Source organism: Corvus moneduloides, chromosome 14 (genome assembly GCF_009650955.1).
Source record: "Corvus moneduloides isolate bCorMon1 chromosome 14, bCorMon1.pri, whole genome shotgun sequence".
Lineage (NCBI taxonomy): Eukaryota > Metazoa > Chordata > Aves > Passeriformes > Corvidae > Corvus > Corvus moneduloides.
Window position 1 is genome coordinate 13124687 of NC_045489.1, and position 27664 is coordinate 13152350.

Sequence of the window (27664 nt, forward strand, 5' to 3'; positions counted from 1 at the left end):
GGCAAACTTCCCTGACCAACAGACAGGAGCAGAACTTACCATTTAGAAAATCAGCTGCAACAGGATCTGTCATGAGCACATGTGGAGAAAGGAGCTTGTACACTTCACTCTGCTCTCGCTCAGGCAGAAAGTTTAATATATTTTGGTCCACCAAATCTGACTGATACAAAAGAATGCTTTGTCATGTTCAGCAGCACAGCCTGACACAACCACATGCCTTTTCATCCCTAAGCAGAGCACAGACGCTGCCCGTCTGGCACGGATGCCTAAGACAAGGAAGCCCAGTCAATCTGTAGATGGATCTAGGGCAGAACATAACCCTTAGGCTATTTTACCCCAGGATTACTATCTATTTGCAAAAGGTTGAATGAGTCCCAGAGGTTGCCCCTCAGTTCAGACATAGGTTGGAGAAGAAACCCTGGTACCACTGGAATATAAAATGATGAGAAGTGAAGCATTTTTCTTTGAAAGCATGACACAGAAGATGGAGAGCTCCTCCCCACATCCTCTGTTTGTCTTCTAGGCTGAACATCTGGCAAAATCAGCTTGACCTGCAAGTGATTCAGTGCTCATCGACCCACACATTCTGACTAAAGGGGTTCTACCAAAATGTCAGCACAGATTTGTTCTTTGCATACCAGGACATTCAGGTAACTGTGTGCTCAAATTTCCCCTCATATAGGGCATCCTTGGTGCTTCATGCTTGGCACCAGATAAAGAGAAAAATGTTTTTGAGGAGCCAAGCTGAAATTTCTGCACCTGACAACTAACTGGTTTCTAGAAGTTCTCCCAGAAAACCCTGAGGCCACACACTTGTTACTAAAGGCAATGGGCTCAAAGTAGAAAAACCCAATGTCATTAGAAGAGCATAGATTCAGTTCTGAAATAATGTTTACATTATCTAAGAAGAGCTTTGGCATGGATTTCACAACCATAAGATTTTCCATTAACCTGGTGGGACAAACATCTCCCAGAGCTTTAGATGTACAGCCAAGTGATGAGCTATGAGTACAGTGATTTTGCGTAGTTGGGTTTTTTTGAAGCTAACTCATAGACCCTGGGAGAGAATCTGTTATTCACAGGAACTTGAGAAACTCCACAAGAGTTCATTGGTTGACCTCCCACCCACAGTCAGTCAGTTGCCTCTTTGGTTGGACAAAACCAATCCCCAGCCCTGCACTGGCTGATTTGCATTAAGGAGGGGAATGAGCCTTCAGTGTATTGCGTGGTCAGAACTTACCGGTAAGTGTCCTAGCAGAGACGAAACACTATCAGATACATAAATAATAATCCCATCAGTGGTAAGAGCAATGAGAAAGCCATCTAGTGCCTAATGATAATAGACAGGAAAAAAAAGAAAAAAAACCAAACCAGAATTATGCAAGGGAAAAACTTAAAATATTTTAGGCTAATTGATTCTTTAATGATGCTTCTAACAGCTTAAACCTAGCAGAAATTAATCATGGAAATGACAGTTCAGTGTGGAAAAATAAAAATTACACATGCTGTCTAATTCAACATTCTTTTTATATTCTTATTTTTTCATTCTCATTATTATTAAATTGACTTGTATTTTTCACCCAGCGAGTATTTGTTTAACATGAAGCGAGACAGTGATGCTTATAATTTCAACACCCACACAATCCTGGTGACTTCAGTCATTTCGTTATGTGTTCTGAATTACACCATAGTTAACAAGGTCAGTGCGTAAGGAGATGTTAGATATCATCATGGCAAACCCGGCATTGTGGATGGATGGATGGATAAGCAGAGACAGAAAAATGATACAATTATGTATTTTTAGCAATTTATGGACAATATGAAGAAGATCTAAAGCCTCATTTATTTTGCTTAAAGCACTGATTTGTAAGGCTAGTGACAAAACAATTTTAAGGCTTGTTTTGTTTCCCCTTTCTTATTCACAGTGGTTTCTGTCCCAGAGTCAAAACTCTCTGTCCCTTTTAAGTCACTGCCTGTGCTTTTCTCCTTGGGTGTTGTGTTCTCCCTATTCTTCATAACATCTCCTTGTACCATTTACCCAGTGTCTGTCCTTATTCTTCTCTAACATCAAGATCTAGGAGGTTTAATAGCTGGTCAGCACTGTGCACAAAGCCAGCTCTTCTAAAGACACTGTGAGGCTGCTCTGCAGCTTAGCTACAGGGAGCCAAAGATGCAGCATTCACCATCTCCCCCACCTCACTGCCACACTCTGCCTTTGCTCAAAATGAATCGTCTCTGGAAAAAAACCACTGATTTTAAGCAAACTGTTTAATGGCCTACCAGAGTCCAGCAAACCATCACTTATTAAAGGGCTGGCTCTCCTCCACCACTTCCAATCTTCGGGGGGAATTTGTTTTGATTCAGCTGGAACAAGCTAGCTTGTTCGGTGAGAGAGATTCCCAGAAAGAATGAACAGACTTTTCCAGAGAGGTGAGTCATGACATTCTGATGAAAAGGAATAACTAAGACACAGCAGCACCTCCCAGCTCAGCCCAGCATACACCCTTATTTTGGTGGGGCAAAGAGCAGCAGCTGCCCACACAGGGTAGGAGATGTCCCTGCGAGAGGAGCATGCAGCACAAACCCAGAGCCACATCCTTAAGAGGGGAGAAACATAGGCCTGGGGGGTGTTTCTAGATCAGCAAAGCATTTTAGAGGTGGGAGTATCAGAGCTGTTTTCCTGAATGTACTTAAAGGCAATTCAAGCAAAAGAGGCAGCACTCCCATCACGAGGACAGCAGCACACAGCCAGCAGCTGCAGAGGCAGCACAGGCGATGCTGCCTGGCTAATGGGATGTGGGAGGAAGAGAGCTGCTCTCTTTTTTCAGGTCCTTTCAAGTTTTTCTTAAAACTGCCAGCTCTAGCAGCTCTTCTGAGAAAGGAAATTCTCTTTTTCCTCTCTTACCAGGCCAAATCAGTCTTCATTCCTAAAGGAAAAGCCATTTATCTTCAAGGAGAAGCAATCACATTTTCAATTCTGTGTCTGCAAAGCATTTAGTACAACATTGGTCTCTGTCAGGTTTGTATTGCATGTGCCATCAGAGTAGAAATCATTAACATTGGGACCTACAGGGGAAAAGGAACTGTATATCCCTGAACTACTCCACTGAACTGATTATTTCTCCCTAATATATTTCATTTCTTCTTACCTCTAACATCAACTGGGTGAACTCCTCGTTGCTAAGAAATGAAGGCTTCCAGTCTTGTCTAATCTCACAGGCTTCTGTCTGTGCTGTGATTTCTTAAAGAGAAAATATCAAAAAAGCAACATGACTCATGCTACTTGCATTTTTTTTTTCATTTTCAAGTAACACTAGATTTCTTTAAAGAGGCTTTTAGAGGAATCATCCTCAGATCATTCTTCACACAAAGTCTTCTTGCATGCAACAGTCATTTTCCATGCCATCATGATACAAATGCATCAGAAATCAAGAAATGGAAATCAAGACATTTTAGGTGGCCTGAAAATAACATTAAAAAGTTAAGGTCAATGGGCTAATTTTAGTGTAGTAGAGCATCCCTGTGAGCAAAGGGTGTCTGCAAATCTCAGGCTGTTTCAGAAAGGCTCTTGTGCATGCCCAGGGAGCAGGACAGGCTGACAGTCATCTCCTAATCCAAGAGACCTGGGAAGATGGCATAGAATCCTCTCCTGACTTCTGTAATGGGTGCTGTTCCTCAGTTTTGCCCTCCTCATGTTCTGTTTGAGAGTGCACAGTGCAGGCCAGGGGATGGAGAGGCCAGTAAGGGAAATGATGTCTTCACAGTAAAAAGCATACAGCATCTTTCCAAAGCTATGTTTAACTGGTCAGCAATGTAGTCAGCTCTAGCCCATTTCCTGAGGCCACCTGCTGGGTCTTATCCTGCCCCTCACTTAGGCTCATGTCCTCTGTAGATGTCTGAGATGCTTGGGAAAGACAGTTCTCATTTTCTGAGTGGAAACTGGCTGCTGGGCAGATGCAGAGCCAGCACCCTCCAGTACCTTTCTGTTTCTGTAGGAAGTCGATGGTCCTCTGCAGTATTGTAGACTTGTCCATCTTGAGAGGGTGGCCGTGGCCCTGCAGCATCGTGCAAAGCTCTTTAATGAGGACATTGAACTGGTCTCTCCTCTTCTTCTCAGATTTGTTGCGTGATGCCCTGAGTGACAGAAACATAAACGCCACTAAGCAGAATGAAGGACCTACAGCTCAAGCCAGGGTGAGGTAAACTACCCTGCCCCAGCAAAACACTTTAAATACAAGAATTTAAACTCTGCTGGGAATGTTAATTTGTTTAAAATTGGGCTTGCACACAAGGATTTTGCTGGTGCTTAGAGCCTTGTAGCAAGACTGAACTCACCAGCCACAAGGAACACCTGGAGGTAACAAGTGTGTCTGGGTTCATTTAGAAAAGGCCATATCCTTACATACATTTTGGCAGCAGTTCCCACTGTTTCAAAGGCAGTGATAGTGAAGGTGTTATGGGAGAAATTCCTTCACTAAGAGAAAAGTATGTTCATGTATGTTCATGTTTTGCTCACTTAATTTTATCAACTTTTGTTCTGCAGTTAGTACACACAGATATGAACGTCAAAATGTGAAGGATTTCTCTGATCTGAACTTGCAAAAGGAGCTTATCAAGAGACAAACTGCAGAGTCAACTGAACTGCAGAATAAAATCTTGTATGTGGTCTTGAAAATCTACTGCTATGATATGAAACTGGGAATGTTAAGAGTCTGGCTGCAGAACTGCAGACTAGTTTTCACTTCACATTGATACAAATTAAGAATGTTTTATTAGGGTTTTCCCCTCCATTAAAAACAATAAAGGAGAAAGCAAATCCATCCAGTTTCTTACAAAGTGTTCTTCCCAATGCTTATATCTGAGATAACACTCTTTTCATATGACCTCTTCCAGTAGTAATTAATTTGCTTTTCAAGTGTATTCATGATGACACAACTTCCTGTGACCTAGACTGAGGGTGGTATGCAGAAAGCATTTCCATTCATATTCAGGTTGGCATTTGGATGTTCCAGATCCAGCATTCACGTTCACAGCCATCTCTGTTTTGGCACTCGTGTGTAATGACTAAATAAAACTGAGCCAAGTGCTTCTCTGACAGGAGACTAACTCAGACCTGTGCTAAAGCAGGAACTCTACCCCAGGCAGGCAGTACTGCTTGATGCCAATAAAATCACAGGTCAGGAATCCTGCTTCAAGATACTAAATAGTCATGGGATAGCACAAGATCCTGAGGGCACAGCAATGTAATTTAACGACCACTCAGCCAGACAACCCATTGTAGGGGTGGCCAAACTCTGTGAGAAACCCAAAAATGGTGACTTAAATTATGCTGCATGTGGTCAGCTATACACAGCCTGTAAACTGTGTGGGAGCTTTGCCTCTGACATCAGTGGGGTCAAGTTCTTTGTCAAGCACTGGACAACACAGCATTTACAATTCTCTTCCAGGAGTGCATCCTGTCATACCTCTTTGCCCTGTCCTTCTCATCTTCATCCATCAGTTCGTTTACACAACACAGGACTCTGCAAGGAAAAGACAGAAGTACTTACTGAGACACATTCCCTGATCTTGCTAAGAATATCCAAACATGGAGCATAGTGGTTTGTACTTAAAGACCTCCTGGATGTTTCAATCTTCCCCTTCCCAAATTCCACTCTCGGTATGTCCTTCCTTGTCTGTTCAGTCAGCTACTGAGGCATGAGAAGTGAGACCACTGCTACATGCCCAAACATCCAGCTACAACAACAGGGAAAGATCTGAAAGCCAGCAGCCCCTCAGCCTGCCTTTGGCATTGCCCCCTGAGCCAGGATAGGGAGTCCTGCTGAAGCACCCATCTCTGCACAGGAATCAGCATCTTCCTGGCAAATGGGAGAGCAAAAAAGAGAGAGATATGACCTGGTGTCTGCACCAGGCAGCACCACAGCTGGTTGATTTCAAGCACTGCACTGCTTGAAACACATCTGGGATTTCTTTTCCAGTGGAAGGACATAGGAGAAAGAAAGAAACGGTGCTAATCCCCTAAAGGATTAGTATTAGGCAACAGCAGGATATTATCAGGGTATCTAAGAGATGGTATGATAGACAGGTTCATCCAAAGCACCCTGCAGCCAATGACTGCTGCTTGCACTGGTGGAGTTCTCCCACATCATCTGAGCTGTGTCCTGGGATTCACACCCAAGGCTTCAATTTAAAACATCCTCACCTGGCACTAACCAGGGAAGGAGAACAGTTGGCAACAACTCCCGGTAAGGACACACTACTCCCGAGCCCCATTAAAGGATGGAAAATTCAACACAAGGGTAAGGTGACTTGCTTTCTGTGACTCAGATGGGCTGAGTTTGAGGGACAGACAGTGAGGGAGGTGCACGTGAGGCAGCTGCTGTCACTCCACGCCACATTGCCCAGGTCAGCTCTGCTGGATTGCACCCCTTCAGACACCTCCAAAGAGGAAACTGCACCTGTCTCCACCATCAGCACCAATCTGCCCCCCATCTCCAGTGAGCACTTTCCCTGCAAAACCCTCTCATGCTGCCCAGAACTCAGGGGGCATTTTTCAATAGGTACATCCAAAAGATTTTCTCTGTTTTGAGACTACTCCAAGCTCAAACAACTTGGTAGCTATCAAAGTAATGCAAAATAGAACCACCCACAACTGTCAGGAAGTTGAAGATGCTGCTCACAGCAACAGCTACAAAATTTTATCCTTTCTTCCCTGCTCCAGGGCAAGGATCTCCCTCCCTGCATATGACCTGGGCAGAAGAAACTGTATGAATTCTTTTGTTATTAATGCACTGCATAAAGAGGGAGTGGTTCTCACTGCCTGAGTCACCAAAAGCTACAAGCCAAATTAGAAATTACCTGTTCTATTCCTCAGATTCATCAGTCCAGACTGACAGAGTGGGATTAGCACTTCTTATCACCATGTAAATAGAGATGGAGAAAAATTAATCCTGGAAGGAAAAGCAAGTCCAGTTAAAACACAGTTGCAGGCAAGACTTAGCCTAGACAGCAGCAACCACTTCAAGCTGAGAAAAGTCTACCACCACGAATTAGAAACATGCCTAAATGTGACTGATGAAAGCTCAGCAAAGCCTCCAGCAATGGGAGCTGGACCAAATTCTTGGGCTCCTGGCTCTGTGGGCACCACCCACTGCCACAGAAGCAGCCTGGGAAGGCCAGTGTGACCCCTCATGTCCAAAAAGCCATGTGACCTAGCAGGGTGGCGGAATGGCCCTACTGGCTTGGAGCCACCGAGGGTCAACTGGAGTTCTTCCAAAGTATGACAGTTTACCTGGTGTGCTGTGAAACCAAAAGTAGGACCTGTACCTCATCTATCACATCTTGCAACCAAAACCTCCTTCAAGACAAACATGATCAGCAAAAATCAGCACAAGCCACAACCACCCACCTGTGGATGGACTTAAGGCCTCCCCTTAAGATTTGCAATTGATGGGACACACAAAATCTAGGGAAAATGTCATGTAACTCCTGACACCCTCAGTGACGCTGCAACTGGAAACAACACCTGCATAGCAAACTTAAACTCAGTGGATCTGCTCTGTCTCTGTTCTCACAGCAGTTGTACCCTGGCCAAGTGACATGTTTTTATCCTGGTTCAAAAGGAGTGTGTGACCTTATTTGTCACCCACCTATTGAGCTGAGGCACTTACCACTGCTGCTCATCCCTCAGTGCTGTTCTATCAAAATCACACAGTTGTTTCTTCTCTAGAAGAATGACCCCTACAGAAGTCTTGGTGACTTGGGATGAGTTCAGAGATACTTAGGTATAAAGAAAATTAGTTTTAAAGCAATGGATTAAATTATAAGAAGTGCTTGTGGATACACAGGAAGATCTATCACAATTTTTCAGGGAACGTTCTTTGTATGAGGACTTAAGCATGCAAAAATTCAGCTAAAGAAAAGGATTCTTCCTGAGCTTGGAGTGCAAAGCATTGATTTTATGGAAACTTTGTCCGCAGGTTGTCTGACAACTGAAAGCACCCAGGAAGCCTGGTGGGTTTTCTGCCTCATTAGCATGGTTGGCCTCCCAGCCAGCTGGAAAAGCAGCAAGTTGAGGGAAGCTGTTTGGTCACCAAGAGAGTCAACAGCCCAGCTAATGCTCACTGAGTCTAAACTGGGAAACGAAGCTTGGATTCTCCAGTCTCCAGGAGGAGCTATCACTCTGCTGCAGTACAGCTGATGTGAGCTGCCAGAAGCAGAAGGATGGGGCTTCCTAATGAATATGAGCAATGTCCTCAGCCAACACCAGCCTTCGAGGAGCTCACAGAATAAATGGCCATAAAAGAATTCACAGGCCCAACCACACAGAGCAGCTTTTTGCATGATGCAGCAGGATGGTGAGCTAGAAAAAGTCTTAGTAGAAAACACCTAAGGACAAAATAATCTTAACCGGCTTAAGCACTTCAGGCCTACATTTAGCTAAGTGCTTTTTGTCTTGTTATGAGACAGAGCTAAATATAGTAACCAGAATACTTAAGAATAGTTTCATAAGGGTTGTATACACTCCTCAGCCAGATAAGGCACTTAGCACTACTGACAGCAGTATGTCTGCAGCTTAAGAGCATTTTAAATAGCCCCAGATAGAATCTCTTTGACCTTAACTGTATTAACCAGAGGGATCAAAATTTATTTATTGCCTCCTGAAAATCCCCTTCTGTAACACTTTGAGAGAGGGATTCCTGAACTCTGTGGGCAAGTAAAGAGGAGACTTGGTCTCATTTCTCATCCCACCTACAACAGGTGAGGATCAGCTTTCTCACAAAGCAATGCACATCCATCACTGCTTAATGCCCTCTGTAAAGGGAAATTATTTTTTTCTTCCTTTGTACAGGGAGCCTCAGAAACCACTCAGAGAGTTTTAAGGGCATGTTATATTTTAGACTTTTCAAATATCACAGTATTTGAAGTTGTTTCCAGGGTTACAGAAAGGGTAATGTAGCCAAATGACAGCCTTAACAAGACAAATGGACTTTGCAGACAACAACTAATAGTTAAAGCATTATTCCATGCTATCTGCTATATTTTGGCACATTTTTTACTGAAGAGAGACTGGCAGAGGGAATTTTTTTTAATTTTCTGTTTTGCAGAACTATCTGACTTCAGGAGCTATCTAAAACTGCAAACCTGTGACTAAAGAAAATGTTTACCACACAAACCATCAAAACATTGACACTACCTTGGGATCATTCTTAATGGAACAGTCAGACCCGTGCCCTGAAACCAACAGCTCCTATGAACATTTTATTATAGGTTAAATTTTAATTATTTGGTTATGTCACTGATGGCAAGGCAAAGATATTTCTATGTGAGATGCTGCCCATTTCTTTGATCAGCAATGAATAAAGCTTTCATCCATCACCTAAAAGTGTCCCTGAACCCAGATGGTTTGATTGCTTTTCCCAGCTATAACAACTGGTCTAATGAAAAACATTCTCTATGCATAAAAACTTTGTTCAGCTTGTATTTAAATTTTCCTAGAATTTTGCATTAAAGTAACATACAGCAGTTAGGGAGTCTTCAAATCTATACTGTAGGAAACATTTTAATTATGGAAATGTGCTGTGCTAATAATTTCCACATACTTTGCATGCAATGAATTCATCAGAGAGCCCTCAATTACAAGATGCAGCACTTTGTGGCACAATGCAATCACAAATAAGAGCGATAATGCATTCTCTAGCAATATGATTTATATGTCAGTATGCCAGTGTTTCATTATTCTTGAGGCAACAGGAGGGCACGACTGTGGCTGGCAGCAAACCAGCTGATTTCATTTTTGAAAGGCAGAATTTAACCTCTTCAGTAAAGTGCTACTGATTCAGCTGTAAGACACTTATGTAAACGGCATTCGAGAGACCAAAGAGTGTGGCTGAATCCCTATGGATGCTCAGCACAGGAAGGATCAGCACCTCTGCTGATGCCCAGCAGCCCTGCAGTCCCGGCCCTGCCACTGGTGCTGTGCCACCCACCCTGTGCTCCCAGCCATCTTCCCGTCACACAAATGTTTGCCCCAGTGCCACAGTGAGCGGGCCAAGAGCAGCAGCTCGGCAGGGTTGTGGCATTCCCACCCGCCAGAGCACCCCCAGGGCACAGCCTCACCACTGCTGTGTCACAGCTCAGCGTGAAGCCACCATGCAGAAATGCAAAGACTAAACCAGGTGTAGCAAAGGAGTTGCATATCTGTGTTACTGGATCTGCTTGTTTAATTTTTTCTGCCTGTATTTCACCCTCTCCTTTCCTTGCCATGCCTTGCCTGCTGTTGTTCTTCACTCTTTCCTGCCCTTCCCTCACTTATCCCCCTTGCTTAACATCCACTGGATCACAATTCAGAGAATTGGATCTCTTTTGAACACGGTTTCCCCCCATCTTGCTGTTTCTTATATTACCTGCCTTCATCTTTCCGTTGCTTTTTATTCTCCATGTTCTTCACTTTCCTTTTCTCAAAAGAGAAAAAAATGTACAATGGCCTCAGTTTTAACAATCACCCAGCCATTTCACCGTGGGAACTTGGCTGGCCCAGGTCTGAGGCACACATGACTGACAGATTCTCTTTAGGGACAGACTGCCTTAGGAATCATGCTGGTGGGGATCTGATGGGTTTTGGCTCCCATGACACCTTGGTCCAGCTACAGGAGCACTGGGTCCTGTCCTGCCTGACAGCTCCCAATCCCAGTTTCAGACCCTCTTTGGAGGAACTGGGATCTCCCTCAGGTCAGTGGTAAAGCTGTGCAGCTCCAAGCTTTACAGAAACACCACCCTACATCCACAGTGTGGGGTGGCTGAGGGATGTGGTCCAGCACAGCACACCCTGGAACTCTTTGCAGGTACTATATATAGGTACCTATATTTTCACACAGCATCTTTGTTTGCTAGAACATGGGTGATGGTGGTCAGTGGCTGAGGGAACCAAATGTTCTGTGTTTTCCCTTTGTTAACCTGCCAGAAATGGACTTTCTGTGCCACTATTGTAACTGTTGCATCTCAATGAACTTACTTATGTACAGCATACTCTCCCCTGGTTTATTGAGCTCTAAATTTAGCTTGTTACCTGTGACAGATTTATGACTATGTTCATTATAGCAGTAACAGCTTCAGACAGAAGCTAAGAGGTGTCCAAAGAAAATGGATTATACAAAACAATTGCACCATAAAAAGGGCTGTAATGGAACACTGTGATTCAGCACAGAAGCGACATGAAAGATACAGGCAGGAACAATGGTAGTGTGTTGGGGTCTTTTGGTGTTTTTTCTTTTTTTTTTAACCAGTATACGGTGCTTCTGAAAAAAGAAAGGCGGAAAAGGATTAAAAACTAACAGATACTTGAAAAGAAAAGATGATTACTGGAACATTTTGTTCTCTAGGATTTTTGTCAGATCCTGGAGAAAATAGCCAGCCAAGTTTGTTCTGTTCTAGCAAATTGCTGAACCTTGCAGGATAAAGATACAACACTGTAGAATATTATTCAAAATGTCTCTGGGGTTTCTGTAACAAGAAGAGCATGCATCTAATTAATTCTACCAATTTGTCTAATGGCCCCTTAAAATTCCCAAACCATGGCAAACAGCAGAATGCTGATTCACAACCCTAAGAAATACAAAACTGTACTTTTGGCACAAACAGGGTAGGATGAGAATGCATATGCAAATAATACTTCTTCTGCAGTCTTGGGTGAATACCTGTGTTCATTTATAGCCATTCAGTTACTACAGGAAAGGTAAATAAATATATGTTGTAGTATGAAATGATGATGTCCAACCTATAAACAATTCTTTACCATACCTGACTCAGACAAAGAGCCAAATAATCCTCAAATAATAACATAGCTTTTCCTCATGTAGGATGAGAGCAAAGGTAGCTGTTCACAGTTAATCCCTTCAGCAGCAGTTGAGATTGTGTTTTCATGGAACTACTTCCAAAAAAGGTACATAGAGCTAAAGAGAAGGCAGGAATACTGAAAGTGAATGGACAAAAGTCTTTTGAACAGAATGTTCTCCAAAACTTCCAGCTCTTAAAGCTCTGTTTCTTTTTCTGGCTGATCCAAATGATGAAAATGCATGTGTGTGGGGGTGAGTGCATAAACACATTTTACTTCAGAGCAATTTGCAAAAAAATACCAAGAGCAATTTCTACCCAGGAAAGCAGCGGTGACATTCAGGATGACTCCTGCAGCGCTCACCTCCTGATGTTGGGAGTTAAGTAACCATTGCTGCTGAGTACATGGGAAGGGAGGTGAGCAGAGCTCCCTCACTCCTGCCTCAGGCCCCTTCCTATCATATTCACTTCTCTGGCAAATCACAAAGGAGTGGGGGGTGTGGGAAGGTCAACTCAATAAATTTCAGCAACGAAAACAGTTACTTAACAGGCTAAAAAAATCCCTCCCAAAGCTATTGATTATCCAGCTTAAAAAATCGGAACACCTTCCGATCATAAACCTGGTGTTGAAATTCTGGCTCATTGCAGGGTTTCATTCAGAAGAGTTTTACCATTACCAGAGCCAACCAGCAAAGGACATTTTTAAAAGAAACCAGCACTCTTCTCTGTCGGCAGTTATCTTCTGCAGAACTGCCTGCAAAGCTGGTGCTGGGCACCCTGATCCCTCCTGCTCCACTTTCAGGGCTCGCCAGCAGGAGCAGGGAGCACCAGACTCCCTGGGAGGTGCTGTGCATTACTCCCACCAAGAGGACACAGCTCGCAGCAACTGCATTGGTGGCATTGAATGAGGTCATCGGGTCCTTTCTCGGTTTTGGATTTTGTTTTGGCAACAAGGTAGGTACAAGGACCAACATGTCAAAGCTGCCTGTTTGGATGCATCACCCTGAAATCCCTCTTGTAATTCCTCTTCTCCTCTATTTACTACAGGTCAAACTCATCCTAAGCAGAGAGCTACATAAAGTCTGTGTGTCAGTAAACTGCCTACTTTTATGCCTTGAACTCTCCCTGTGCACAGAATAAATGTAATCATTAGACAGCAAAGAAAATCAGTGATCTAATCAGACTAAGTACCTTCTCCTCTACTTTTCTGAGTAAGAGAATACCCCCAGCAACTACCAGTTCATTGAAAGAGGCAATAGTAGCGTTCATGTCCTTAGCTGTTCTCTTTTTTTCCACAAACAATACATTTTTTGCTTTGTTTCTCCTTTGCCTTTCTCCATCTTATATATAAAATGCATTTCAGATGCTTGAGGACGGTACAGATAAGATGAGCACTTGTGCTTTGTGTTTGCTTGTGCTGGAGGTTGAAGCGATATTGCAAAAATAAATGTGAGGCCTGAGGGGCTGCTTGCCTTGTACAGTAAAAGCAGGGGCTTTCAACTGGGTCAGGAGTGGGTTCTAGGTGGTTCCAGGACCACACTGCAGAAGTGCTCTGCTCCAGTGGGGCAAAACCACTGCATATGACTTGGCTTCATGATGCATCTACTCCCAGTTTGCAGGACCAGCAGATGGTAGGAGCTATTTGTGGACTGGAGGATTTTCTTTCAAACGTGAACATCTTCTGTCTACAAGCATTATTCCCTGAGCATTGCTCTATAAATGTGCTTCAACTCACTTTAAAGCCTGAGAGCAGCCACAGTCGACCCTGGAGCCAGGATGCAGCCGTGGAAGTGATGTACTCACCACCCGTGAAAGCAGGAAGAGTCGAGCAGCTCCCCAGCCCACTTCAGGAAATACTCTCAGGACTCTTCCACTACCTGAGCAGACATTTAGCAGAGCTGCTCCACACCTGCACAACAGGTCTGCCCCTCTCTGGCATGCTCAGACTGGCTGTGTGTGACACAAATCAGAGTCTGTTACAAGCACACAGCTTGCTACACCTGCATCACCCTGACTGTGATCAGTCCTGTGTCTCTGGATCCCCCTTCCAAGAAAGGGCAATTCAGCTGCTCCTCTGCTGCTGTTGGGAACAGGTGGGAAGGCAGCTGGATGGGCAGGATGCTGCACAGACAGTCTGCAGACAGCCAGCAACCTTTGGCCCTGTCATTTCTGCACTTCCTTAGATCTGCTTGGTCCTCTATGCAGCCTGGGGAGCCCTTTGGCTGGTGAACTCTTGGAAGTCTGGCCCTTGTTCAGCATCCTTTGATTTCTACTGAACAATGTCTACTTTTCTGACACTTTGCAAGCAGCTTGCTGCCATCCTTTCTCCTGTCTAGTGCTTTTACATCAGGAAGTCTCAGCACACTCTACAAACACAGTTATCCATCCTTGTTGTACAAATGAGGAAACGGGTACACATTTTACTTGTCTCCTTTTTACAAGTGTCCCAGTTGTGGGAAGCTGAATTTGAAACAGTGAATGCAGTTACAGCCTAATTTTCAGTAATGCTGAAATCCAGCATAAGCACCTACAATATTGAACATTTTGGAAAAGCTCGACCTAAATCATTGACCCAAGGTCATGCAGCAGAGTTAAGAAGTGAATCCAGATGTCCTGATGATTAGCTCTGTCTACTGGCATTCAGTCAAGTCCTCCCTCCTAAAATAAGCTTCCTGAAGCATCTAAGACTATAGTCTTAGAACTCCCTTAAACACGCAGCACTGGTAAGACCTGATTTCCAAATTAAGGAGGGAAGGGAAAAACCCAGTTCACTATTTTTTCCTCAAGTGATCACTGAATGACCAATGAAAGGGCAGCTCAGAGTCGTTTGATCTCAAACTTCTTCCTATAAATAAAAAAGGGAAGATTCTTCTCCCTTTTCAAACAACATGAAGAAAAAATGTCCTGCCTCAGTAATTCTAGACCTGAGTAATTAAATCTGTTCTCTGTTATAATCTGTTTCCCATGTGTATCACCAACCTGGAATTTCTGGAACTCAATACATAAGGAAGCTATTCAATAAAAGGAAATACTAGAACAAAGGGATTAGAGATAGGTCTGAAACAGACTGAAAGGCTCCCTATACCAGAGAAGGATCCAGTTCCTTGTCCGGAGTTCAACTTTTCCATCTCAACCAGTATCTCAAACCAAACACTGCAAAAACAATGGACCTCCCAGAGCCAGACCACCTCTCACCTCTGGTTCAGAGGCAGAAGAAATGAGGGAACAAGTTGAGGAGACTGGTATTGCAGCAGAAGTGGAACAGCACTACCTGTCTGTACAGTTAACTGCTCAGCAGAATACAACAGAGTATTTCAGTTGGAAGGGACCTACAATGATCAGCTAGTCCATCTGCCTGATCACTTCAGGCCTGACCAAAAGTTAAAGTGTGGTATTATGGGCATTGTCCAAATGCCTCCTAAATGCTATCAAGCTTGGGAAATTGACCACCTCTCTAGGAGCCTGTTCCAGTGTCTGACTACCCTCTCATTAAAGAAAAGCTTCCCAATGTCCAGTTTATGCAAAAGACCTGTGAGAAAATTATAAAGAGCTTAGTAGTTAAAATTCAAAGTCTTCCCTCCAAGCTCAGAGTTTTATCTACTTATCCATTAAATGAATATCAAAGGATTCACTGCAGCTGAGCTAAATGACCTCATTTTACATCTTTGGCTTCATGCATTCAAGTTCAAGCATAAGAAACTTCCTTACCCTCTTGGTGTGTTTAATTCTGGAGCATTCCAGCTATAATGTGCACCTAAGTCAAAAGGTATTTAAACAAAGCACTTAGATTTCAAAATTTGTGTTATCCTCATTTGGCTCCCAGAATTTCAGCTGCTTTCCTTAAATGATCTGCTCACATCTGCTCTCCAGCTGAGCCGTGTTCATGCCCCACTGACCTGACCGCTGCCATCTCTGTAATCTTGCAGCTGAGAATAACCAGCAATGCACTCAGTCCCTGTAAGTGTCAAGGGCCTTTCAAGAAGGAGGAGGCAGAAAAGAGGCAGCCTTTATATAACAGGGAAAAGTAGGATTTCAGAGAAAAAACATTGTTCGGCTAAGGTGAGTAATGGGAGCTGCACGCCTGAAGTGCCCTGGTCCAGTTCCCTCAGGCAATGCAAACTGGAGGTGTCAGCATCTTGCAGGATTATTCTCTGCAATGGCAGCTGGCAGATATTTTTCTAATAGAGAGCACAGCAGCATCGTTCACACTCATTTGATTCTATTTGCTGCTGTTCCTATTCAAACTCGGCTAATCCGATCAAGTTATTTCTTGGCCTGTGCCTTAAAGCTGAGTAAGTAAACACCTTTCATAAGGTCTGGGCCCACTTGTTTCAAGTGCATGATTAAGGGCTAGACTTGAGCATTATTGTGAGAAAACCCACTTCATTACTCACAATTTCCAAAATCACTCACAGGTGTCTTGAAGTGGCACTTTTCCATCCAGTGTTTTACTCCCTGCATTACAAATATATAACACAGTGGCAAAGGGGCCCAAACACCAAATATACATTTGTGTTCCAGCTGCCCTAAAGAACGGCTCTTTGAGCTGAGAATAGCTCATAATGGCACCACTTAGAGACTGTGATGCAAAATATTTTCTGTGGCTACCAGACCTTCTCCACAGATGTCTATTCTTGTTTACTATGAAGAAGACAGATGATAAATATAGTCAGCAAGTGTATTTTGGACAAAGTCGTACTCATTTGTAGTATTTGCATTAAGTAACACTAGAAGACTTATGCAACAGAAAAGATGTTGACCCAACTGTAATTCCTTCTCTGGTACACCAAGGATGGATTTGTACTATTGAAGTTTACAAGTTTTTTTCAAGAAGAATTGTTGCTGCTTATGCTGGTATTGCTAATAATATAACTGGTATTGGTAATAATGTAACTGGGGTTTTTACACCTTTTTTTAAAACACCCCCACACAGTTCTCCTTCTCTTTTCTGAGGCACTTTTAACTTCACATCCAATATTCTCTTTTGCATTATCTTGCCCACATCACTTCTCAACTAGCTCCTCAAAAGATGGTTATTTGTTTTGAAAGCTTTGGGAATAAAGGAATATTTAAACAATTAACTGCAGTCATATTCGTCATCTTGCATGGTACCATGAATATGCACTAGAAATGTAATGAGAAAGTAAAACTTTCCTTCAGGAAGAAGAAAAGAGAAGATAAACATCCACAGATCTCTCTGTCATTACTTTCTTATCTTTTTTAGACTGCAAATATGTCAGTCATTGGAACACTTTCATACTAGGTCATTATTGTTACACATACTATGCACAAAGACCCAAGGCCTCATTCTGTCGTAGATAAGCTATTCACACACATCTTTTTTTTCCCCTTGCAGTTTATTTGCATGGCTGACTGGATAATCAGCCATAATAACAAAGTATGACTCAGCATGGCTGAATGTCCAATTCACTTTGGGGATTTTCTTGGAGGGTTTTTTTTTTAACTATTGAAGACCAGAAAAGATGTGTCCCTCCCAGATAAAATTAATGTAAAAAAGATTTGATTAAACACAGAGGTCAGGGGAAAGGGAACGGATCAAACAGCAACATTTCTGCTGCCATGCCCTCAAAGAGGCTCTGGCCTCTTCAGCTGCTCTGACCAGCGCTGCAGGGTGCAGGGTCCCTCGTCCTCCCTGCAGGATGGACAGGGGGATTTCTCATGGAAATCCCCTCCTCAGGGCAGAGGGAGGCTGCAGGACAGAGAACTGGTCATGTTCCTCAAGGATGGGCATCCTTGATATTAAGGACATATGTGTTTTCCTGGACACCTAAATTCTGTCCATGGGTTATTACCATTGTGCAAGCACACTGAATATTTTAAAATATAATTTATTTCACATCTTCAATAGTCCAGTACTAAGAATCCTCCTAGTATCAGTTCAAAATCATGACTCCAGTACGACCATTAAATGAAATACATGGGTCCCTCTCTCTCAAAGGATAATTCTCCTCTACTCAAGCAAGTCAATGGCAGTAGCAGTGGACACTGCCATCCTGCTCAGCAATCCTGGCTGTATGGATGTGACAAAGATGGTGGATCTGAACCTTTGACACCTCTGGTCCCTGGTTTTCAAGTAAGAGAGCTGAAAAGGCTGCAGTGTGAGAACATATTTCACCTGGGACAGAGTGAAAAGAGCATTTAGAGCTTGGCCCTTCATTTAGCCAGATCCATTGGCACATGTCTCTATTTTTAACTATCTGTGCAATTCTTGGGTGAAAACAGATTTGTGTTTTCCAAAATTAGGGTAAACATGAGTTTTTTACCTAGGGCTTTAATGACAAAAGTACTTTAAACTGTATAACCATATACTAACAATGTCTGTTACTGTCTTCAACAGAACAAAATTAGGCTGGCTGAGAAAATACGCATTAAAATCAGCTGAAGAAAGGAATCACACTGTAATGTACACGCATAAAAACCACATGGATCTTATTTCTGTGATAATCTGACTGTGTAATACCACCAAGGCCAGCGAGATTCCTGACAAACATCTACGCAGGAGCATGAGCCCAGCAGCAGAAGTTAAAAATGCCCATGACCTTTAGCTGGCAGTCCCAGTTTCCTCAGAATTCCACACTGTTTGAGAGGCAAACATCATCTGTACTCCCAGCCTCCTTCCTTAGTGCACTGCTTACGTGCACATCTGCTAAAAATCACAAGCAAACTACACAGTAGTTTAACCGAAACTCAAACAGAGAAAACATTCAATTAGGCAGAGAGAAAAGCTAACTTCCTCCTTCCTTTCCTTCCTCTCATCAGCCTTTCTGCAAGAGATCAGTGGTGAAACTCTTATCTACTTCAAAATTGGTATTGCACCCACCCTGATTTAATGCCAAAGTTTCTTCCAATTTATTTCGGTTTTGTTTTTAACAAGTGAGAAGTGCAAAACAAACAAGACATTAAAGCTGTGTCCTTAACTATTGCTTACGTAGAGCGAGTACTTCAAAGAGCCAGCAGAGATATGAGAGCCACTGCCCGAAGGGGCACAGAGCACCTTATCCTGGCTCAGCCAGCACACACGAGCTGTGCTCACCACCACAGCTTGGCACCAACTGGGCAGTGCAAAGCCAAGGCAGAGGATGGGTGCTCAGGCTGTCATGTTCCTCTCAAAGCCAGAATTTACTCTGGTGCCATGAACATCTCCCAGTGGCAGAATCTCCAGCTTTGTGCTCATCCTGAGGACAAGCGCTGCACACTGTAAACCAGGACTGAGCTGGCCATGTTTATCAGGGTTAGGGATGTAAAGGACTGTGATTCTCCCCCTCTACTCTGCCCTCATGAAACCCCACCTGGAGTTCTGCATTCAGCTCTGGGGTCCTCAGCACAAGAAAGATGTGGACCTGCTCCAGGAAGTCCAGAGAAGGGCCGCAAAAATGATGAGGGCTGGAGCAGCTCTGCTATGGAGACAGGCTGGGAGAGCTGGGGTTGTCCAGCCTGGAGAAGAGATGGCTCTGGGGAGACCTCATTGTGGCATTCAAAGACTAAAGGGAGCTTATAAAAAAGAGGGAGAGTGACTTTTTACATAATCAGATAGGACAAGGGGGAATGTTTTTAAACTAAAAGAGATTAGATTTAGATTAGATGTTAGGAGGGAATCCTTCACTGTGAGGGTGGTGAGGCCCTGGCACAAAGAAGCTGTGGATGCCCATCCCTGGAAGTGTCTGAGACCAGGTTGGGTGCAGCCCTGAGCAACCTGGTCTGGTGGAAGGTGTCCCTGCCCATGGCAGAGAGGTTGGAATTTGATGATCTTTAAGGTCCCTTCCAACCCAAACCTTTCAATGATTCTCTTTGGCTGTCTTCAAAGTGAGCCCCTGGTTATGATCAGTGCTGTCACAAAATGTAATCCAAAGTACCTAAACTTCTTTATTCTACACTGACGTTAAAATGAATAAGAAATCAAGTACAGTGCCTCAAAATGCTTCTCTTCAGCCTCAGAGGCTTGTTTACCATTGCTGTAGTAGCTGAACTGCTGAATGAAATATTTACAACTATTCATGCAATCAAACTCATTTTCCTTAGGAAATAACTGATTAGGTATCTCACATCTGTTCCTGACAATGATTTAAGCCTCTGCTGATCCCTATCTAGACCTGACATGAATGTTAATGTTTTAGAAACCATCATCCTTAATGGGAGGGTGACGACAGCCTCTCTGGGTCTGGTGGTGGTTGAATGCAATGGGGAAGCTCTGCTTCATCTGCCGGTGAAGGATGACACAATCAGCCCACAGTTTTCTCTAACCTTGTGACCCAGGGCTTGGGAAGCCCGGTAGGAGACAGAAGCTACAGTAGAGCTTGACACAGAATTATCTTGAGAATTATCTTCCTATCCCTATCAAAAGTTTTTAATATCTCCCAGATGCTGGCTCTCTTTATGCAGAGCAGCAATCCTGCTCCACCACACTCCAGGGTTGCATGTCATCCTTTCACCAGTGTTTCCCCATTGGGGCCCTTTGATGGAAGCTGCTGCAAGCGTTGCAAGGTTGTGAGAAAAACGAGCTGCTAATAAAGCTGATTGACATGATACCCTCATAAACCATGATGCTCATGTCAGGAAAGACAAAAATAAATTACACATTTTTCCTCAAATAAAAGCTGTTTCATGGGTAAAGAGTCAATGACAATGCACTATTAGAGAGAGAAATCTAATGTTTAGCTAACCTATTCATCTGACAATCCTCTTTTCCACAGGAAATTTGTCAAAAGAACTTACCAAAAAAAGTAGGAAAAAGAAGTATTTATCTTAATATACTCTTTATTTCTGCAAGAGCAAGGGAGAAATCTTCATCCCTCTCAGGTCAGCTGCCACATTGTGCCAAAGATTCCAATAAAAAAAGAGTTGGTCTCTATTACTGCTCCTTCTGGTAAGGTTGAAAACTGGGCTTCCTAAGTTCTGAAAAGAGCAACTAGGTCAGAAGGAAACTTTTGGCTTTTACTACAAGGTCAAGGGACTGAAAAACAAGTGAAGTTAATGCACATTTGCCTGCAAACAACCTTGTAGAGCCATAATTCAAATAGAAATGAAGTCTATGTAAGTGTCTGAAGAGTAATCTCTGAAACAGTCAGAAATGCTGCATAAAAGTAGATTTCAAACACAATCCAAAGAAGATTAAACTGGAAATTCATCTCTCTTAGGACTTCTATACATCATAAATAGGCATTATGCCTTCTATGTAAAGCAGCTCATTATCTGATTTATTCACCAATATATCTTCTTATTCAAACAATTCAAATGAGACTATATTGGAAAATCCCAGAACAGTTTCCTCAGCACAGCAACTTTTGAAATAAGTTGATGATTTATATTTATAAAATTTTACTTACTGTACAACTAAATTCATGTTTGTTAATATAATACACTATCTCTAAGGACAATTTTTAAGAAAGATGCTATCCCAGCTGGATCATTTATTAATATTCACATGCTTTCCTTCAAAAAAAAATCAAAATACAGAAGTTGTTCTTGTCTGCATTAGTCTTTTTTTTTATCCCTCAAGTGAAAACAGAAATTCTGCTCTACTGACAACAGCCTACTACTGACAAACTAATCATTCTAACACTCCAGACTCCATTCTAACACTCCTTGCCTTTTTAACTATGAATATATCCAATATAAGGAATTCAGCTCCAGATTCAAAACATGTGCCCTAGATAAGACAAAGTTCTGACTCAGCCTCATTTCAGGTTTACAAATGGTTTAGTGACAATTTTAGTCCACTATTTTTTATTCTTCTCCCATTTTAGGCAATGGATCTTTGCCCTTTCCAGACAATATGCCAGGACTATTGCAGAATCATATACACTTTCCTTCTAACAACCTTTTTCTGGGAGCCTCTCCTTACACACTCTGAATGATTTCCAGAGAGTCGAAACAGAATTGCAGTCAATTTTCCCATGTAACATAATTCTCAGCAAGGCTCCCTGAGTTGTACAAACTTCCCCAAATAATGGACTTCAGCTCCAGTCCCAGTGAGACACAGATACCAGGAGGTCTTGCCGTTGAAAGGCCAAGTCCCATGAGATGTGAAGATGCCTCAGGTGAGAAGGTGCTTTCTCAGAAGTCCATGCTGCAGCAGAATGAGCAATAAGAATTGTCTGTCCCAGGACTGGCGCTCAAGGGCCAGCGTAAGCTCTCCCTGCAATTACACAGCTCCACATCACTGCTGCCGTGTGGGAGGTTAACCCCAGAGTTTATGACGGAAAGAAAATACAGTAACTCACTTTTCCTGTGTTGACACATTGTCTCCACTAATGAGAAGGCTCAGCCCTCTGCATAAGCGAAATTAAACAGAAAACATAGGTGTTAAGATTTGCACAAAGAGTTTGTTTTATTAATACTTCCTGCTGTGCCCTTGCCATGGAAAGCCTGCCCCAAAAGGAAGCCATTAGAATTATTCTATTTAAGAGAAAAGGCAAACTGTTAATACTCATCTTTAATATACACATCAGTAGTGGAGTCAACCCAAGTCCCGCCTTTTTGCCTCATGTGACTCACTTAACACACACACTTAACACATCACTTAATAAAATTTGATTGGAAGCAGTTTGATCAGAGTGAATATTTTTAAGTTACTGTAAATCAAGCCAGTGTACACTGCACTCAGAGACAGGACAAACAGGTTTATGGTCAAACTTCCTCACCAAGGGGTGTAACCCTCCCCAGCTATTAGAGCCTCCCTAATTGCTGCCTTTGCTGTGACAAGCCACCAGCGGACCAAACACACAGCATCCTCCTCTATGCATAAACACCTATTTGCAGTTTGTGCAGCAGAGCTTTGAACAGCCTAAACTCAAGGACTGACTCCCAGGGACATCCATTTTTCTCCTCAGCTGATACTTTGGGAGAGGTCCCCACAAAGAAGCTGGTGGAAGTTCAACCTTTGTCTTTATCAGGGCCAGGGGTTGATCTCATCCCCTTCAGATAAAGCCTCTGTACTGGCTTGAAAATCTTCCTATAATGCTGCCATGTCTATGCAAAATACCTATTGGCAACGGGAGCTCTTATCAGCTCATCTGTTGCTCATTAATTACCCCAAAAAATGGTTTATTGAGTGTGTTGTTTATGATCAAAACTTTATTGTCCGGAAGCAATGTGTTGCACGGTGCTGTGCATTAAACCAAGATTAAAGTAGGCTGAGCCCAGAAGAAAACCAACAAACCTTATTAATTTCTTTTAAGCATGTGTGTATGCGTGTGTTTGTGGGCTGAACAGATGAAGCAAGAGAGAAGATCAGCATTTTTATGGATATGATTCCTGCCATTGCTACATACTCGACAATCTTGCCTAGGCTTGGGCAGTTTGTAAACAAGAATAAACACACCTACAAATATCTCTGCATTTATCTATTAGTCAATCAATTAATTAATCTGTCTATAGCTGACACTCAACAAAGCACCTCACATTTACTTATAGGTGAGGGGGACACCTCAATGATCCTCAATGTGGGTTCCTTCCAACTCAGAATAATCCATAATCACGGGGAGACACAGAGGCCCAGCACAGGTGTCTGCTGAGGTGTGACACTGCTGCTGGGTACAGGGAGGCTGAAGCCTCTGCCCAGAGCCAGGGCACAGAGAACAGTGCAGGTAACAAGTGCAGGTACAAGTGCAGGTACCACACAGCAGCCAGTCAAGACCTGGGAACTGGGTGTAAAACTCTGAAAAGTTTTATGTTTCTATTTCACACAACAGGCCCCTGCAGAGCAGTCCTGAAGGACTGAGATCCCAGAAGCTGATGGAAGGTGATGTGCAGGGTGGCAGAGCCCTCCATGCAGTGGGACAGTGGTGCAGGGAAGACCAAATCCTTTGCTGTCCCTGCCTGCTCAGGACACCAGGTGACAGGGATCCAGCAGGAGGGTGGTATAGCTGTCCCCAGTCCATCAGCTGTGCAAAGATCAGGTAGCAAAAGCGTTGAAGGCAGTTGTCATCCAAGGTCACCTCTTTGATCACACCCAGAACATGTGCATGGCCAGCAAACCGCCCGATGCTCACCTTCCACCGCCTGCAACAGGAGCCCAATTCCAACTGCTCAGGTGTGTGCGTTTGTGCGCGTGTTTGTGGCGTGCATCAGTCCTCCAAGGCCAGAGCTCCAAGGTCTCGCTCTGCCTCCCTCCCTCTCTCCCAAGGAAAGATGTTTTGCAGTGTTCCCGCGGCAATGTTTATCAGCCTCTCGGTTACCATAGCGTTATGCACTAAAGGCATGTCGACAAATTAATCAATTGTACAATTGTGTTTGCGTAAGAATACAAGTCAGTCAGATGATTCAATGCATTTCAACAGCTCCATGGAGTTTGGTTAACATACTTCCTCTTCTACCATTTCAGTGTTACCCTCATTGGCGCTGCTGTTTTTCAATATTTCAATTTCCCTTTACAAGCAAACTGGCAGGTAGGTGATCTCTGCTGCAGGCTAAGTTGAGCTGTTTTCCTTCCTCCTTGCCTGCTTAATTTCTGTCTTTTTTTTATTTATTCCCTTCTCTCTTTCTTGTAATAAGACGGACATCATACACTCAACTTTCCAGTAACCAACTGTGTTTCTAAAGTTACTAATTCATCACTAATGGTCAGCAGTCACTTCTTTCTTCTAGATTTTATCCTGCGTGATTTGGAGAAATTTGCTCTGATCAGCAACAGAGCAGAGCTGATACTAAGTCCAGGTTTCCAATTTATTTTAGGAATATCAGGTTAAAAGGGAACACCAACCCATCACTCCAGTCTTTGAAAACAATGCTGTTAATAGCTGCTTAACAACATCTCTTCAACCTGCCAAGGAGCACCAGAAGCCCGAGAACACATCCTCATGTCATACAATAAACTTATGATACATATCAGAAGCATGCAAGATTAAACCGTGCTGTGACACAGCAAAGGGGAGGTGAAGATCACTGCCAGTACTGCAAGTCCTTGGAGTCACACAGAGTTCATTAACGCCAGCAACAGAAAATCCAGATCCCAGAAAATACACCATGAAGTATACTTGGTATATGGTTACTGGCAACACAGTCTGAAGGAAAAATGTCTCTGGCCCAAAATCTGATGAACAGGTTGAACCAGAGAGCATGCCAGAAAAATCTGCAGGCAATTGTGCCTGTCTAATGCTACATGGAGTCTGCACTGTACATTTTCGATGTCTAGTGCTTGAAAGGAAGGCAGATATGGGAGAAAAAATATTCAAACCTGCAGGAATAGAAAAAATTATTTCTTCCCTCAACTCCCAAGAAAACAGCAGAAGCCTTGACACATGGGGTTAAAAGTGTAAACAAACCAGGTCCATTCTCCTTTCAAGTATACATTAAAAATATGACTACACTGCAGACCAAAGAATTAACTCTGCAAATGTAATTTCCTATCTCCGGGAACTCTAATTTAATTGTATAATCTCTTTCATAAGATTATCAAGATCTATCTCAAAACTACCCTAATTGAAAGACTCTTATGCAACTTCAATCCTTGGGCAGCTACAAGCTTTCTTCTAATTCCCCACCCAAATTTATTCATGACCAACTTAAGACAATTTGACCTCCTGCAGATACTATCTTTTTAGCTTGTTTTTTTCTGCCCCCTTGCTATATAGTGCCAATTGTATGTAAAATACCCCAATGTAGCCTGTCCCTTTGCTGGTTCACCTGGCCAGAGCTAAACAAATGATGCTCTTTAACCTCACTTTGTACCACAGATGGTCTGTTTGTGTAACCACATCTGTAGCCCTCCTACTGTTGTAATTTAACATTTTCTTGACAAGGGTATCCAGAACTATGCAAAATGCCAGTGGGCTGCTCCACAAGCAATGGAAAGCTCTTGTATTGACACCCTGTATGATAATCTGTACGATGATCGTATCACATTTCCCTGAATTTCTCATATCATTTTCCTTTGGTATCCAAGGATGACAGTGGTCCCCTTCCCAGCTGTATCTCAGTGCTTGCTCCCAGGTATCTCCTGAGCAGCCAGTGCATCCACATCTCTCCCTTCTGTCATGGACAACTGATGAGCTCCTATTTCACACTGGAAATTCTTGTTACTGGTCTCCATGCTTACAACTTTACATGACTTTGCACTCAGCACTATTAAATGCCATTTTATGTCTATCACTCCCAATCAACAAAGTCATCTAAATTCCTTTCATATGATAACCTGATCCTCCTCTGTATTGACAATACCTCCCAAGTTTTTGTCATCCCACACAGCTCCTGGGCACACACCCAGACCTTGCACACATCTCACAGTCTGGTCCTGAGGGAGCAACACCACCAACCTCCCTCCATCCTGATGACTTTCTCTGAATACCTCTTTCCATTCAGACAACTTTATTTGCATGCAAAGGTTGTATCTTTTCTTTGGCCAGGTTCTTTTCCACCTTTCAATTCTTGCCTTGAACCACCATCTTCATTTTAAGCCATAATGTCCTGTGGGGCATGGTATCAAATGCTTAGCTTTAGATAAATTACATTCCTGCCCTACCCCATCTAAATAATCTGTTATATGAAAAAGATGCTAGATTAGTCTAGCACAATCCATCTTTGATAAAATCGTGTTGTAATTTAGCCTGCTTCCTCATTATTTCCATGTCTAATTATTCTTTCCTACAAAATACGTCATGAGACGTTCAAACCAGCTGGGCTAACATTTCCTGCATTGCTTTTTTATTTTCTGACTCTCTATGGACTCTCTCTAAAGGACACAAATGCCTGCCCTCTTTGGCATCTGAAGAGCGACGGGAGAGCCTTGCTGCAAGCTATGCAAGCCTTGTGCCACTGCTTTCAGTATTCCAGGAGTGGGATTATTGGCACCTCTTCATTTGTCTCACTAAGATATTTAAGTTTTGCCTGTTTTCTCTGGGTTTTTTTGAAAACTTTGCTATGAATAGCTTTCACTTGCCTGCAGATTTGTCAGTAATTACACTCTGTTCCAGATTCTACAGAAGGTTCTGCTTTCATGAGAAAGTTGTGTCATTATTTAGAGACATCAGTTCCCCTTCCAGTTTAGGCACATCTAATTTCGGTTCTGTGCAAATTGACTAAGTGCAGGTTTTGGTTGAACCCAAATAAGCTCATTTGAACCAAAATAAGAATGTCCTTACACAAGGTCACATCAGGTTAATCAAATCACTTTAAAAACAGACTTAAACTAAATTGGTGTAATCTCCCCATGTAGACAAGGCCAAAGCCAATAAAGGAATATGAAGTAGGTCAAACTCTCTCATTAACTGCACACACCTTTGTGGTTTGACTGAATCTGGTGATTCTGAGGCTGGGCAGATGTGCAGCCAGCAAGCCCAGATGTGCACAGAGTGCTTGTTGGGGCCTACCACCATGTCAGCCTCCCTTAAACCCGGGCTTAAGTGAGACTGGAGTAACAATAAATAGGGCCTTGTAGGACTTTTCTACAGGGACATTGCTCCTTCAGTTTATGGGCCACAGAGCAAGAAGTCACACTGTGCCACACCAAAAGTAGCAGTGAAACAAGGAAAAAAAGGAATGGCCTCAGCCTGGGCTGAGGATGGGACAGAGCTGGTGGAGCTGCAGCCAGGCAAGCCCATCACCAGGACTGTACTGGCAGGCACAGAGCTGCTGCTGCAGCAGGACATTGAGCAGAGTATGACCCCAGCTGAGCCAGGACTCGCCCAAAAGAAGGGTGTCATCCAGGTCCTAACAAATAAATGCAGTTGTTGTACCTGCCTGACTTCCCTAACAGAGATTTGGAACTGAAGTGATAGAGAGGTGTATCATTTCAATAATATCAGAAAACACTGCTTCATACTATTTTGGTTTTTATAAGTTTTACTATTCTGTTTAAAGCCACATTACTTCACTG

General features: G+C 43.0%; 1 protein-coding gene across 6 annotated transcripts in view; it reads right to left on the bottom strand.

The window, feature by feature from the left end:
* PASD1 (PAS domain containing repressor 1) overlaps positions 1–27664 on the bottom strand; it is a 103587-nt gene that overhangs the window by 24049 nt on the left and 51874 nt on the right. For 4 of the 6 annotated variants that reach the window (XM_032124047.1, XM_032124045.1, XM_032124049.1 and 1 more), the window contains exons 2-7: positions 6859–6950; positions 5466–5522; positions 3980–4134; positions 3150–3241; positions 1241–1330; positions 40–160 (exon numbers count right to left, since the gene is read on the bottom strand). In XM_032124047.1, coding sequence (XP_031979938.1) covers positions 40–160; positions 1241–1330; positions 3150–3241; positions 3980–4134; positions 5466–5497 — 490 coding nt within the window. In that variant the 5' untranslated portion in view covers positions 5498–5522; positions 6859–6950. Of the gene's footprint in view, positions 1–39; positions 161–1240; positions 1331–3149; positions 3242–3979; positions 4135–5465; positions 5523–6858; positions 6951–27664 lie in introns of those variants that run through there. The other 2 variants (XM_032124048.1, XM_032124050.1) reach the window with 2 other exon arrangements.